Source organism: Mobula hypostoma, chromosome 1 (assembly GCF_963921235.1).
Source record: "Mobula hypostoma chromosome 1, sMobHyp1.1, whole genome shotgun sequence".
Classification (NCBI taxonomy): Eukaryota; Metazoa; Chordata; class Chondrichthyes; order Myliobatiformes; family Myliobatidae; genus Mobula; species Mobula hypostoma.
Genome location: NC_086097.1, coordinates 241,942,166 through 241,958,329, shown reverse-complemented (window position 1 = coordinate 241,958,329; position 16,164 = coordinate 241,942,166). Strand labels below are relative to the sequence as shown.

General features: G+C 42.6%; 1 protein-coding gene across 1 annotated transcript; it reads right to left on the bottom strand.

The window, feature by feature from the left end:
* Window positions 1-3,024: 3,024 nt before the first annotated feature.
* On the bottom strand, window positions 3,025-16,091 carry utp23 (UTP23 small subunit processome component). The gene is made up of 3 exons (XM_063042276.1): window positions 15,726-16,091; window positions 14,602-14,776; window positions 3,025-5,697 (listed from the first exon to the last, which is right to left on the bottom strand). The coding sequence occupies exons 1-3, from the start codon at window positions 15,911-15,913 to the stop codon at window positions 5,326-5,328; spliced, it is 735 nt and encodes a 244-aa protein (XP_062898346.1). The 5' UTR covers window positions 15,914-16,091; the 3' UTR covers window positions 3,025-5,325.
* Window positions 16,092-16,164: the final 73 nt, after the last annotated feature.

Here is a 16,164-nt window from a genome sequence, read left to right as displayed (position 1 = left end):
GGGGAGATCCGAAATAATAGGAGAAGACAGGAGGGGGAGGGATGGAGCCAAGAGCTGGACAGTTGATTGGCAAAAAGGATATGAGAGGATCATGGGACAGGAGACCTAAGGAGAAAGAAAAGGGGGAGGGGGGGAAAAGCCCAGAGGATGGGAAAGGGGTATAGTGAGAGGGACAGAGGGAGAAAAAGGAGAGAGAGAGAAAGAATGTGTGTATATAAATAAATAACGGATGGGGGATTAGCAGAAATTTGAGAAGTCAGTGTTCATGCCATCAGTTTGGAGGCTACCCAGACGGAATATAAGATGTTGTTCCTCCAAACTGAGTGTGGCTCCAACCTGAGTGTGAAGTTTGTGACCTGACCTGGTTCATTACCTAGTACTACCTAGTACTAGATCTAGTATGGCATTCCCCCTAGTTGGCCTGTCAACATACTGTGACAGGAATCTGTCCTGGAAACACTTTACAAACTTTGCCCCGTCCAAACCCTTGGAACTAATCAGGTGCCAATCAATATTAGGGAAGTTAAAGTCACCCATGATAACAACCCTGTTATTTTTGTACCTTCCCAAAATCTGCCTCCCAATCTGCTCCTCCATATCTCTGCTGCTACCAGGGGGCATATAGAATACCCCCAATAGAGTAACTGCTCCCTTCCTGTTCCTGACTTCTACCCATACTGACTCAAAGGAGGATCCTGCTACATTACCCACCCTTTCTGTAGCTGTAATAGTATCCCTGACCAGTAACGCCACCCGTCCTCCCATTTGCTCCCCCCCCATCCCTTTTAAAGCACTGAAATCCAGGAATATTGAGAATCCATTCCTGCCCTGGTGCCAGCCAAGTCTCTGTAATGGCCACTACATCATAATTCCATGTGTGTATCCAAGCTCTCAGTTCATCACCTTTGTTCCTGATGCTTCTTGCATTGAAGTACAGGCACTTCAGCCCTTTCACCTTACTGTCTTTACACCATTTATTCTGCTTCTCTTTCCTCAAAGCCTCCCTATATGTTAGATCTGGCTTTGCTCCATGCATTTCTTTCACCGCTCTATCACTCCGGGTCCCATCCCCCTTGCAAATTAGTTTAAACCCTACCGAACCATGCTAGCAAAGGTACCTGCAAGGATATTGCTCCCCCTCGAGTTCAGGTGCAACTCATTCAATCTGTACAGGTCCCACCTTCCCCAGAAGCAATCTCAATGATCCAAAAATCTAAAACCCTGCCCCCTGCACCAACTCCAGCCACGCATTCAACTGCCATCTCCTCCAATTCTTACCATCACTGTCACGTAGCACTGGTAACAATCCTGAGAACGCCATCCTTCAGGTCCTGTTCTTCAGCCTTCTGCCTAGTTCCCAAAACTCACACTTCAGGACCTCATCCCTCTTCCTGCCTATGTTGTTGGTGTCAACATGTATCATGACTTCTGGTTGCTTTCCCTCTTGTACCCGGATGTCATGCACCCAGTCAGAGACATCCCGGATCCTGGCACCCGGGAGGCAACAAACCATGCGGGTGTCCTTCTCACATCCACAAAATCTCCTGTCTGCTCCCCTGACTACAGAGTCTCCAATGACGACAGCTCTCCTCTTCTCCATCCCACCCTTTTGCACCACAGGGTCAGACTCAGTGCCGGAGGCCCTGCCACCGTGGCTCACACCTGGTCAGTCGTCCCCGCCAACCGTATCTAGGACAGTAAACTTATTATTCAGGGGAATGGCTACAGGGGTGCTCTGCACTACCTGTCTACTCAACTTCGCTTTCCCCCCTCTGACTGACACCCAACGATCTGCTTCCGGCAGTCTAGGTAGATAGGGTTGTAAAGAAAGCTTTTGGCACATTGGCCTTCATAAATCAACATATTGAGTACAGAAGAATTATGTTGAAATTATATAAGACATAGGTGAGGCATTAATTTGGAGTATAGTGTGCAGTTTTGGTCACCTACCTACAGGAAAGATATAAACAGGGTTGAAAAAGTGCAGAGAAAATTGGCAAGGATGTTGCGGGGTCTAGAGAACTGAGTTATAAGATTGAATAGTTTAGGATTGAACAGGGTGGGACTTCAACCAGAGGTAATGGCTTAAGAGTGAAAGGTGAGAAGTTTAAGGGGAAACTTCTTCAATCAGAGGGTCATGAAAGTGTGGAACGAGTTGTCAGCATGGTCCATGCCAGCTCAATTTCAAAGTTTAAGCAAAGTTTGGATAGGTATATGGATAGTTGGGATATGGAGAGCTATAGTCCCAGTGCAGGTTGATGGGAGTAGGCAGTTGAAATGGTTTCGGCGAGGACTAGATGGGCCAAAGGCTGTACTTCTTTATGACTCACTAACCAAGGGATGCCATCTTCTCATTGCTACCATCAGAGAGGAGATGGAGGAGCTTTAAGACACACACTTTTAGGAACAGCTTCTTCCCCTGTGCCATGAGATTTTTGAATACACAATGAACCCAAGAAAACTGACCCTACACATACAGACTGTACACACTGACTCCACATATACAGACTGTACACAGACCCCACACATACAGATTGTACACACTGACTCCACACATACAGACTGTACTACTGACTCCATATACAGACTGCGGTGGAGGTGTATACGATAGGGTCTTTTAAGGGACTCCTGGATAGATACATGGAGCTTAGAAAAATAAAGGGCTATGGGTAACCCTAGGTAATTTCTAAAGTAAGTACGTTTGGCACAGCATTGTGGACAGAAGGGCCTGTATTGTGCTGTAGGTTTTCTATGTTTCTCAAACTACTTATTTTTTGCTGTCTTTTTGCACTACTTTTTTTTTAATGTGTGATCATTTATAATAATTTATAGTATATTCTAGGTATTGCACTGTAGTGCTGCAAAACACATTTCCTGACATATATCAGAGATAATAAACCTGATTCTGATTCAGTGGAGGAGACAGCAGATTAGGGTCTGAGTGGAAGTAAGTTAAGATGACAGCCAACTGGAAGTTCAGAGTTTGAACTGACTCAAGGTGTTCCACACAACAGAACACTGGATGAAGAGAGATCGTTTAATGTCATTTGCTGTACACAAGCATGAGAATGAAAGAATTGCTACTCCGGATCTCATGTGGCACAAAAGATAAAGAACACAATACTAGAAAAACATTCAGTAAGTATAAATACATAGTATAGTTTATATACATTGATTGATTGTATACCCATAAAGTAGCAGGGTTAAGAAAATAAATATCTTTAATTAAGGAATGATAGGGTTAATGTATGAAAAGCCTTTGTTGTCTCCAAGCCTGTATTTACTGGAGTTTAGAAGAATGAAGGATGACTTCATTGAAACCTTTTGAATATTGAAAGGCCTAGATGAAGAGTATGTTTTCTATAGTGGGGAGAGACGAGAACCACAGGACACAGCCTCTGCATTTGAGATGTCCATTTAGAATAGAAATGACTACAGTTCTTGGGGTTTCCTAATTGGCCATTGTTTGGCACGCCAAGGGCTCGGCTTTGGAGGCCTAGGATCTCAGGACTCTGGAGACCGGTGGATCGAAGGTTGGTGTCACGGCAGGAGACCCACGTGTCGTCGGGGGATTCGGAATATCAATGGCTGTATGCCCAGAGACTCCAGATCTTTGGGCACAGAGCTTGAAAAGAGCAACACCGTGGACTTCTAACATCGTAAACCAACGAGTTGTTTGTTATGTCTCCCCGTTCACTGTGAAAATGGAGACGCCTCTTTCTCCCTTATTAGGGAGAGAGAGAGCCTGTGGTATGTCAAATACCGAGTGAAACGCAAAGTCTTTGGCGTAACTGCAAGTCTGTCTTTGCTGTTGCTTTGCTCACGCTTGAGTGCTCAGTGGCGGGTGCCAATGCTTCCTTTGTGCTGGTGGGGGTGGGGGGGAGGGAGGATTGTTGCTTGCTGCTGCTTACACGTGGAACGAGGGGGTCCTTTGGGGTTCTAACATTTTACTGTCATTCATTCTTTGGGGCACTCCTCTGTTTTCATGGATGGTTGCGAAGAAAAAGCATTTCAGGATGTATATTGTATACATTTCTCTAACATTGAATGTGAGGAAGAATTTCTTTAGCCAGAGGGTGGTGAAACTGTGAATTCACTGCTACAGATGGTTGTGGAGGCTAAGTCATTGGGTACATTTAAAACAGAGGTTGATATATTCCTGCTTGATAAGGGTGAAGGCAGGAGAATGGAATTGAGAGGGAGAATAAAGGGCGCCACAGCAGCGTAGCAGTTAGTATGGTATTATTACAACTTGGGGTGTTCCTGAGTTTGGAATTCAATTCTGATGCTGTACTGTAAGGAGAGTGTGCACAAGCTTCCCCTGGAATGCATGGTTTCCCCCCACCACTGGTGCTCCCGTTTCCTCCCACAGTCCAAAGACATACTGGGTAGGTTAACTGGTCATTGTAAACTGTCGCATGATCAGTTTACAATTAATTGGAGTTGTGGGGTGCTGCTGTAGCGTGGCACGAAGGGCCAGAAAATGTCTACCCCATGCTGTATCACTAAACAAATAAAAATCACCCTATGAGAGTTGTAGAGCAGACTCGATGGGCTGAATGGCCTAATTTGCTCCGATGTCTTTTGGAATGCAACATTCAGCCATAGAAGACTGTAGAAGTGAGGAGTGAAGGTCACCCGGCAACAATAAAATCAAACAAGACTATTAAGAGGGGAGCAACACACACACAAAATGCTGGAGGAACTCAGCAGGCAGCATCTATGGAAAAGAGTACAGTCGACATTTCAGGCCAAGACCCTTCATCATATTAGAGGGGAGGAGCGGTCTCCATTATGTGATCATGACTACTGGTTGGTTCATTTATGAAAATATCTTCAAAGATATTTAGTAAAGGAGATATTCTAAATGGTAATAGAGGCAATCTTATATTTTCAACCATAGCAATTTTACTACCCAGAAGGTACCTTGTTGTTACTTCATGATGATAAACCAGATAGAGTTCACATTTAATACTTGAAGAAAATCTGAGATATCCAATGTAATATTTAACATTAGGGCAAAACATTATAACATTGTATTAATAATTATTTTCTATGCTGCAAATGAATTGCACCATTATTATAAGCAGACCATCAGCAGTTAGGCAGTGGTTCGTATGAAATTACAAAGTCAAACATAACAACATTTTTGTCCAACATATTTTTCTACAAATAAAATTCAAAAAATTTTTGTATTAGGTTTTATAGCAAAGTTGCGATCTGAATTTGTTGCAAACCGAAAATGATATGGAAAAATGACACTGTAACACACGTTGACTAACACCCATACAAACTTTACGACCAACGTCCATAAAAACTTTATAGTTACACAGAAGTTTCTACTCCGCTGTTGCTTGATTGGGCTGTTCTCCTTCTCTTTCTCGATCTCCTTTTCTTTTTCTCATTAGCCGGCTGTTCTTGCGGTTTCACTTTCTTTTTAAGACAACTGAGTGGATTAGGGCCTCCTTTTCTTTTGCGTTTCTTCAGCCGGGGTTCAGATTCCCTCACCAGGCCCTGTTGCTCTTTCAAGTGTTGGATAGTCTGCTGCTGATGTACGGGGACAAACTGCTGATTGTGCAGTGAAGGTAGCTGTGCGATCGATCTGGAAGAAGGCTTCTCCAAGACTATAGTGTTCTGTATAATGTACAGCAAAGGGACTCCTGGCAACTTCTTAATTTTCATTGTTAATTGTGGATCCTGTGAAAGAATTAAAATAATGACACTAAATCATCATAAGAATATCTTTGTCTTATCCATCAAATGACACAATACTTGTAACACTTTCAGTACGCTGGATGAACTCAGCAGGTTCGGCAGCATCAGTTAAAAATGTCGACTCATCGTTTCTAATTGATGCTGCCCGACCTGCTGAGTTCATCCAGCGTACTGAAAGTGTTGCTTTAATCACAGCATCTGCAGATTATTTTGTGTTTACGACACAATACTTGTACCAGAAGTTGTTGGAAACTGGCGCAGTGATATCAAGGAAGTATCAGGAAGAGTGATTTAAATACACTACATTTGATAGCAATTTACCAGAATTTAAAACAAGGAGATTAAATCTGAAGAACAGTAACGAGAGCCAAGGTAAATTGAGAAACTATTATAGTCATAGTCATACTTTATTGATCCCGGGGGAAATTGGTTTTCGTTACAGTTGCACCATAAATAATAAATAGTAGTAAAACCATAAATAGTTAAATAGTAATATGTAAATTATGCCAGGAAATAAGTCCAGGACCAGCTATTGGCTCAGGGTGTCTGACCCTCCAAGGGAGGAGTTGTAAAGTTTGATGGCCACAGGCAGGAATGACTTCCTATGACGCTCTGTGTTGCATCTCGGTGGAATGAGTCTCTGGCTGAATGTACTCCTGTGCCCAACCAGTACATTATGTAGTGGATGGGAGATATTGTCCAAGATGGCATGCAACTTGGACAGCATCCTCTTTTCAGACACCACCGTCAGGGAGTCCAGTTCCATCCCCACAACATCACTGGCCTTACGAATGAGTTTGTTGATTCTGTTGGTGTCTGCTACCCTCAGCCTGCTGCCCCAGCACACAACCGCAAACATGATACCACTGGCCACCACAGACTCGTAGAACATCCTCAGCATCGTCCGGCAGATGTTAAAGGACCTCAGTCTCCTCAGGAAATAGAGATGGCTCTGACCCTTCTTGTAGACAGCCTCAGTGTTCTTTGATCAGTCCAGTTTATTGTCAATTCACATCCCCAGGTATTTGTAATCCTCCACCATGTCCACACTGACCCCCGGATGGAAACAGGGGTCACCGGTACCTTAGCTCTCCTCAGGTCTACCACCAGCTCCTTAGTCTTTTCACATTAAGCTGCAGATAATTCTGATCACACCATGTGACAAAGTTTCCTACCGTAGCCCTGTACTCAGCCTCATCTCCCTTGCTGATGCATCCAACTATGGCAGAGTCATCAGAAAACTTTTGAAGATGACAAGACTCTGTGCAGTAGTTTAAGTCCGAGGTGTAAATGGTGAAGAAAAAGGGAGACAAGACAGTCCCCTGTGGAGCCCCAGTGCTGTTGATCACTCTGTCGGACACACAGTGTTGCAAGCACACGTATTGTAGTCTGCCAGTCAGGTAATCAAGAATCTATGACACCAGGGAAGCATCCACCTGCATCGCTGTCAGCTTTTGAAGAGAGTTGACAATAGAGGTGTATAAGACGATAAGAAGCATAGGTAGGGTGGACAGCCAGAGACTTTTCCCCAGGGTGGAAATAGCTAATATGAGAGCACATAATTTTAAGATGATTGGAGGCATGTGTCTTTACACAGAAAGTGGCAGGTGCAGGAGCGATGATTGAGGCAAATACATTCGGGACATCTAAGAGCCACTTAGATAGATAGGCACATGGATGATAGAAAAATGCAGGGCTATGTGAGAGGATAGGATTATTTTATGTTATTTTTAGTCTGGCCCTTTGAGCCACGCTACCACAGTAAACCCCAACAAACCTGATTAATCCTAACCTAATCACAGGACAATTATCCCACCATGTACATCTTTGGACTGTGGGAGGAAACTGGAGCACCTGGGTAAAACTCATACATTCCACGAGGAGGACATACAGAGAATCCTTACAGATCTGGGCCAGAATTGAATTCCGAACTCTGGGATGTCCCAACTTGTAACAGCATTACGCTAACTGCCACACTACCATGGTGCAATCTAAGAGCAAGTTAAAAGGTTGGCACAACATTGTGAGCCAAAGCGTTTGTACAGTGCTGTAATGTTCTATGAAAAGATAAGGCAGGTAAGCTAGAGCAAATTTTCAAAGAAATACTGTAATTCAAAATTTTTAATTAAAATACAATAGCTTATGGAATAAAAACATGAAGAAAAGTAGTTCAACATGGCTTGAAGAAAAAGAAATAAAAAATATGAAAATCACCAAGATAACAAAACAGATTGTTGGAGCTTAAGTTATTTATGTAATAATCAATGCTAAATTAACACTTTACACGGAGAAGAAAGAGAAATGATAATGATAGATGTCTTCAAAAGCATCTTGGAAATAGTAATGACATAGTGAAGAAGTAGTGAACTAAATGCTAAAAATTCCCAGGTCTCATGCCTTACATCATACAACTTTAAAATTATCTGGTAGAGAGAGAGTAAAGGCACTGGTTTTGATAATTCTGGAATTTAGTAACTTAACCCTAAGATCAGAAGACAGAAAACACAAACCAAATGTAGAGAGTGAGAAACCAGAACACCATAAGTTATTAAGTTTGAATCTGTTATAATAATTATTTATGACATGGTAGCAAAGAGCTTAGAAAATTATGTTATAATCGAAATTCAGTACAGAACCTACAGAAAATGTTTTTTTTGAGGTTGTGACTAGCAGAGTAGGTGAGGATGATGAATGGAGGTCGAGTATCTGAATTTCAAAACAACATTCAATTCAACGTCATTTGAGAGGTTATTGCTCAAAATGGGGTTGGGGATAACAGTGAAAACCAGAGGAAGAATAAATGTAATTTTCAGGTTGGTATGGCTAGTGTGGTATCACAGCATCAACACCTGGCTTCAATCATTCACAGCTGATATTAATGGATGCTTGAAAGAACAGGATGTAATATATCCTTGCTGCAGATGGGGGAGAGCCAGGTGGAGAAAAACGTCTGGAGAAAAGATAAATCTCACGAGATTACAGATAGACTGGGAGAGTTGAATGAACGAGAAAGAACTCACATATACAGCATTGAAGTTATCCATCTTGGCAAGAAAAAACAAAATAGAATAGTTTTTCAAATAGTGAGAAACAAAGAAATTCAAAGGGTTACAATCCTTGAATATGCATGACAGAAAGTGCCTGTGTCTCAGAGGGAGTACATTGAAGGTTCACTACAAATTGATTCCTGGGATTGGTCGGTGGGAAGAGAGGAAACTGACCAAATTTAAAGAGAGAGAGAAAGCAAATGGAGGCGGAAATAACATGATAAGAAAAATAAAGAGTAAGAGTGGAATGAGGAGAAAGAATAACGATAAAAGGAAAAGAACAAGGATAAGTTTTCAATACAGTCTTGTTAGAAGATGGTATTACCCTGTGAACCAAAAACTGCACTGTACAGTTGCAAGAAAAAGTTGGTGCACCCTTTGCAATTATCTGGTTTTCTGCATTAATTATTCATAAAATGTGGTCTGATCGTCATCTAAGTCAAATAAATACTTCTATATCCACCAGCTTGAGTCTCTCTCTCTGTGACGCAGAGAGATGGCATAGTGTTGCACATTGATACTTGTAAGGGTTTGTTGAGCTAAATGTCCTGTTTCTATACACTCAAGCAGTACCCCATGGTTTACATCAGAATATACTGTAGTAACACCACTAAAACTGAAGGACATCCCTGCAGCATGTTGGAGATTTGCTAATACAGTACAATCTAAATGAGTAAATAACTTGCTAGTGCTGGAAGATGTATGTAATTTTATTATCTAAAATAATTATCTGCTTTGTATTTCTCATTGTCAAAAGTTTGTACTGCATAAGTTATTCGAGTCATTGAGCAGTTCAACACTGAAACAAGCCCTTTGGCTCATCTACTCCATGCCAACCCATCCCATCGACCCACACCCAGACCATAGCCTCCATACCTCTCCCATCCATGTACCTATCCAATCTGTGGTAATGATAAGGCCAGAATGCTGGCAGGATAAACAAGGAAAAAATGACAGACTGAAAGCTGATTGAAACTATTAATTTTCTGAGTCATCTTGGTCAAATTTCATGTCAGGATCATAAATCATGTGACTACAATATGAATCAATGGCACATGTAACATAGAGCATAACAGCACAGTACTGGTCCTTCGGCCTATGATATTGTGCGAGCTTTTAACTTACTCTAAGATCGGTCTAACTCTTCCCTTCTACATATTAGGATGCGGAAACCACAGAAAGGGTGCAGAGGAGATTTACGAGGCTGTTACGTGGATTGGGGAACATGCCTTATGACAGCAGTCCCCAACCACCGGGCCGTGGACTGGTACCGGGCCGCGAGGAAACGATATGATTTGGCGATATGAGTCAGCTGCACCTTTCCTCATTCCCTGTCACGGCCACTGATCAGCCATTATGCATGCGAGGTCATTACCCACGCGTCATCCGTGTCAGGGTGGGAAGGAGATCAACTCCTCGAGCTTGCAAATGATGATGGGCTGAAAAGTATGTTTGACATAACATCTCTGTCGGCATTTTGGATCAAAGTCAAGGCTAAATATCCTGAGATAGCCACGAAAGCACTGAAAACGTTGCTTTCATTTCCAACATTTTTCTGCGAAGCGAAGTTTTCTACAATGAATGCAACGAAAACTAAACTGCAGAATAGAATGGACATAAGGAACCCCCTTCGAGTATCGCTGTCTCCCATCACCCCTGGATAGGACGGTGTTGTTGCAGGGAAACAAGCCCAAGGCTCCCACTGATTCAGCGATATTGGTGTGTTGCAATAATTTTATATATTTATACGGGGAAAATATGTGCTGTGTGTATAATATCCAAATGTTACTTAAAATGTTATGATGCTATTGACTTATAAGTGACTTGTATAACCATATAATAATTACAGCACGGAAACAGGCCATCTCGGCCCTTCTAGTCCGTGCCGAACGCTACTCTCACCTAGTCCCACCAACCTGCACACAGCCCATAACCTTCCATTCCTTTCCTGTCCATATACCTATCCAATTTTTCTTTAAATGATAATATCAAACCTGCCTCTACCACTTCTACTGGAAATTTGTTCAACACTTACCTCAAGCTCCCCTGTCCTCCCCTGATAATTGACTTATCACTGTATTCATGCGAGGAAAATATGCGCTGTGTGTTTAATATTAAATTCGTTAGATAAACCCTTTTAGATACAAAATTGAGTGTATTACCCACTTACCGCCTATATTTCAGTAGTGATTAACACCCACCCCCTGGGGGGGGGGGACTGGTGCCCGCACAAGGCTTCACGGTCATTGTAGTCTTTCTGGGTAAACAACGTATTTGACTGCTACTCTTGTCCGTTGGCAACCCTACCCCCACCCCCCACCCCCCACCCGGTTGGCCAGTCCACAAGAATATTGTCATTATTAAACCGGTCCGCAATGCAAAAAAGGTTGGGGACCCCTGCCTTATGAAAACAGGTTGAGTGAACTTGGCCTTTTCTCCTTATAGTGACGGAGGATGAGAGGTGACCTGATAGAGGTGTATAAGATGATGAGAGGCATTGATCATGTGGATAGTCAGAGGTTTTTTCCGAGGGCTGAAATGGCTAATGTGAGGGGGCACAGTTCTAAGGTGCTTGAAAGTAGGTACAGAGGAGATGTCAGGAGTAAGTTTTTTTTTTTACGCAGAGAGTGGTGAGTGCGTGGAATGTGCTGCCGGTAATGGTGGTGGAGGTGGATACGATAGGGTCTTTTAAGAGACTCCTGGATGGGTACATGGATTTTAGAAAAATAGAGGGCTATTGGTAACCCTAGGTAATTTCTCAGGTAAGGACATGTTCGGCACAGCTTTGTGGGCCGAAGGGCCTGTATTGTGCTTTAGGTTTTCTATGTTTCTATAAACTGTCATATTTCTATCATACATTGGGCTCTGTAGGGGTTTCTTAAATGCCCCTAATGTATCTGCCTCTACCACCATCCCTGGTACCATGCACCTATCACTCTCTATGTAAAGAGCTTATCTCTGTCATTCCGCCCTATACTTTCCTCCTATCACCTTAATTTTAAACCATCTGTCATCTGGCCAGAAGAAACTGCAGTCTACAAATTAATGGATCTTTGATGAATCAAGGACATGGGTAGCGGACAAACCAATTATCTTTGCCCCCCCCCCCCACCCCGCCATTTTGTAGACTGAAATGATTCTTGCTCTGGGATAATCTAATCCGTGCAATTGAATGTGGACACAAGGAGCTTCAGGTAATGACCTGCTAAACCCAAGACCATTCTCAGATGCGTAGCTATTTATTATGTGAAGTGTCATACACAGCAATTAAGCCATCTGTAATCTCGTTAGACCCATAGACTGGGTCACCTAGTTTAACTGATTTGGGCCAGTCAGAGTTGAAAGCCAGGGGGGGGGGGGGGGGGAGGGTGCACAACCATGAAACAACATTGTTGTAACCGGGAACTAGAACCAGAAGTTGGCGGGAGGATGGGATGTTGAGCAGACGTGCATGAAATGAAAGTGATGCAGTTGAGCGCCTTGTTGATGGTGGAGAAAGCAAAGTCCCTTTCTATGAAGAAGGTGACCCTGAGCCAATGGGATGGAGATCCACCAGTTTAACGAATGAGGAACACTTTAGGAGACAGGAGCTTCAAATACATAAGGTTAGTAACTCTCCAGCAACCATTGCAGATGAGGACCACATGGAAATGTGGAGATTGGGACCATAAGGAAAGCCTATGGTCTTTTCCCAACCTTTTCCCTCTATTGACTGTCCATGGAGGATCAGGGAATTCTAGGGGGTATGTGAACCCATTACCTTTTAGTTGAGACAATAAAAGTTACTTGTCGGTAAGTACAGATCTTTTTGTGCTTCTTTTACAGAGGATGATTCTTGTAACAGCCATTTCTGCCCTCGTAAAGATCTCTGGTTGTTCACTCGATCGATATCTCTTATCACGTTACAAACGTTATTTGTTTCTGTTGACAGTGCAATTAATTTCTACATAAAAACTCACGGAACTCCACCATGTCAAGTCCCAAGCCCGGCTGCAAAGGGAGGAGGGTTGGGCCCTGGGCTAGCAACTCCATTCCATAAAAACTCAGTGCAACACAAAAGGCCAACAGAAGCCCCAAAGACCCCATATCTGGGAGAGGAGGGACATACCTAGAAATTGGGCCACATCTGTTGGCAACATGAAGAGCTGGCGCAGGACAGATAACTCTGGTGAGCTGCTGTCTGCAGCCTATGCTCCAGTAGGGGTGATAGCGTTTAAGTAAGTCTCACAGAGGGATGGAAATTTTTATGTGTGACATGTAACATGGTTGCTACCATGTTAGGAATTTATGTGACTGACTGCTAAGGTGTAATATTATTTAATTATGAACTGGCGAGGACAAATCAGTATATCTAGATAGAGATAGTCACAAAGAAAGAACAATTGTGGCATTGGGAATAATGATTTTTTTTTTGTTAGTTAAACTGTCAGCTAATTTATTGTTTAAGTCAGTGCCAGAAGTACTGATTGATGAAACTTATGAAATTTGATCCACAAAGTGGACCATGAGATTCTAGGTGCAAGCCCTTTCAACTGAAGAAGTTTGTGGATGCGCCAATGTTTTTAGAAACAGTGAGTAATGAGATTCATTGAGCTGCTGTACAATGAAACAAATAAAGCCACTTTTCCATTTGCTGCATTTCCAAGCAAGTGACTTGCCTCAATGTTGGATGTAGAAGGAAAAGCCGGAATCGCAGATACAGCAGACCGGACTGAAATGAAACAATAAACTTTACGTCATACACATCAAAAGTCTTAAGGACATACATATATAAAGCTAGGATGCCTAAGATTTTTGCACAGTACTATACTAATTGTACGTACTGCACTATATTGCTGCTGCCGCTGCAAAAAACCAGAACAAACTTCATGACATATGTGAGTGATAATAAACCTGATTCTAATATGGGTCTCTATCGTGAACTGAGAACAGGAAGAGAGCAGGGAGAGGGGAATCATAGTTTTGGAAAAGGGGAAGGAAGAGGGAGGGAGCAGAAAGCACCAGAAAAACATTCTGTAATGATGAATAAACCAATTGTTTGGAATCAAATGACGTAGCCTGGTGTCTCAGAGCTTGTCCAACAATCCTCCCGTGCCTCCTCACCCTCACTATTCTCAACATTCTTTGCTCTTGCTAGATTTACAAACTTGCTCTCCACTCCACGTTGACAAGTACAGTACCGGGCAATGTCTTGGGGATCCCAGCTATATATATGTCCCCAAGACATTGCCCAGTACCGTACATCAGTGATTCTAAGCAGTGACGTTGACCCCAAAGTAAGATGATTGTACCGTGTTATAAATGCGACTCCACTGAATGAATTAGATATGTTACAAGCTCATTGGAGCTGCCTAGAAATGAAACTGCTGACCATCACACATGGTCTACAGGCTGACTAAAGCAAGTGAAGTTGAATGAACAAAATCTCCTCGTTGTGGCTGGGTTTGACCAGGAACTGACTAATCAAAAACTATGGGGGTAAAAACTGGGTTGTGGCATAGTATCGTAGTGGCTGGTGTAACGCTATTACAGTGCCAACAACAGAGGTTCAATTCCGCTGCTGCATGTTCTTCGCATGACTGTGTGGGGCTCTCAAGTCACTGGCTTCTTCACACATTCCAGAAACTGTACAGGTTAATTGGTCACATACAAGTGTAATTTGGTGAAATGGGCCAGAAGGGCCTGTTAATGTGCTGTATCTCCAAATAAAAACTAAATAAAAACTGAGGCTCAAGATTAAGTAAATCTTCTTCACAAAGCACTTGATACCAGCAATGGTCTAAATCCAAATTTCAAAGTAAAGATAATAAAAGAGATGCCAAAATTCTATTAATGTTACCTGCGTGGCCACAAAATAGTGATGAGGATTATTATCTTTAACCATCGACAAAAGACAAGCTGAGGCACTTTCAGGGTTTTTGAAATGACCGCAGTTTCTAACTTGAAATCGTTGAGCTATCAATTTGGCACCATATAATTCCTTCCCAAGTGATTCCAGCTCTTTCAGGACACAACTAGAGAAATAAAAAAAAACATTTATTAATTTTACTCTTATTGAACTATAATAAATGACAATGAGATTTGGTTTGTCACCAAACACTCTTGCAAATCTCTATAAATATACAGCGGGAGAGTATTCAGACAGGTTGCATTGCAGCCTGTTGTGAAGCCTCTAAATCATCACCATCATTATGTGCTGTGTCGCATTACGTGGATGACCATGGTCTCATGACCATGACTGTTCTTGGCAAATCTTTCTATGGAAGTGGTTTGCCATTGCCTTCTTCTGGGCAGTGTCTTTACGGGTGACTCCCAGCCATTATCAATACTCCTCAGAGATTGTCTGCCTGGCATCAACGGTCACATAACCAGGACTTGCGACGTGCTCCCGTGGCTTCACATGACCTTGACCCCCCCCCCCAGAGTGGGGAGGGCTAAGCAGGTGCTACACCTTGCCCAAGGGTGACCTGCAGGCATTTCCATCCCGCCACCCATCCTCTAACACACCAAATACACAGGATCGTAAGAGGTTGTACAGGGTCACAGACACGGTCAGGTCCATCACAGTAAAACCCTTCCCACCACTGCGGACATCTACAAGTCTCGGTACCTCAAGAAGATGGCATTCATTGCTAAAGGTTCTCACCATCCCTCTTCTCGTTACTACCATCAGCGAGGAGGTAGAGGAGGCTGAAGGCCCACAATTCTGGAACAGGTTCTTCCTCTCCACCATCAGATTTCTGAATAGTCCATGAACACTATTCCTTTATTTTGCAATATTCATGTAGTAAATTATAGTTACTGTCTTTGCACTGCACTGCTGCCGCTGAATTTTCACGTCACATAAGACGGTAAAACCTGCTTCTAACATTTTTGAAATCGTGCAACCTAGACGATGCCTTAAAACAAGATGACTACACATTACTAAGTCAAAATAATATGCAATTTGACGAAAACACTTACGAAGTTGTGCACAGCTGTACCTCTCCCATCAGATACTTGGGTATCTGCTCCTTGATCTGAATTTTATTCTTCAGCGCGGCTTGACAAAAAGTCCCATCAAAAAGGATCTGGAAAGGTTCTCGGAAGCCATAGTTATGTTTATAAAACGAAATAAGTTTTCTTGCGGTTTTCTGTCGTTTAATTTTCATCTTTAGTAGTTAGGAAAGTTGCGTAGGTAATGTATTTGCGTAAATAAAAACAAAATTGAAAGAAAACTGTAGCAAAACTCTTCAATTCCAGCGTTTCAGCTCCAGGAGTTGGCATTGCCGGATCCACGTGGTCACCAGGCGCAACCGCTAACCATTCCCCAGTTCCGAAGGACAGGACTGTTTGTCTTTTAGAAACAGCAAAAAAAGTTCATAAAATACATCATCCTTAGTTTTTGTAAGTGTTAGGAGTG

Bases quoted from the DNA above. Each gene is read 5' to 3' on its own strand.
- utp23 (XM_063042276.1), bottom strand. From the start codon at position 15,913: ATGAAAATTAAACGACAGAAAACCGCAAGAAAACTTATTTCGTTTTAT. The intron at 14,777-15,725 runs GTAAGTGTTTTC...TTATTTCTCTAG, and splicing joins GTACAGCTGTGCACAACTTC to TTGTGTCCTGAAAGAGCTGG. The intron at 5,698-14,601 runs GTAACATTAATA...ATTCTTTCACAG, and splicing joins ACTATTTTGTGGCCACGCAG to GATCCACAATTAACAATGAA.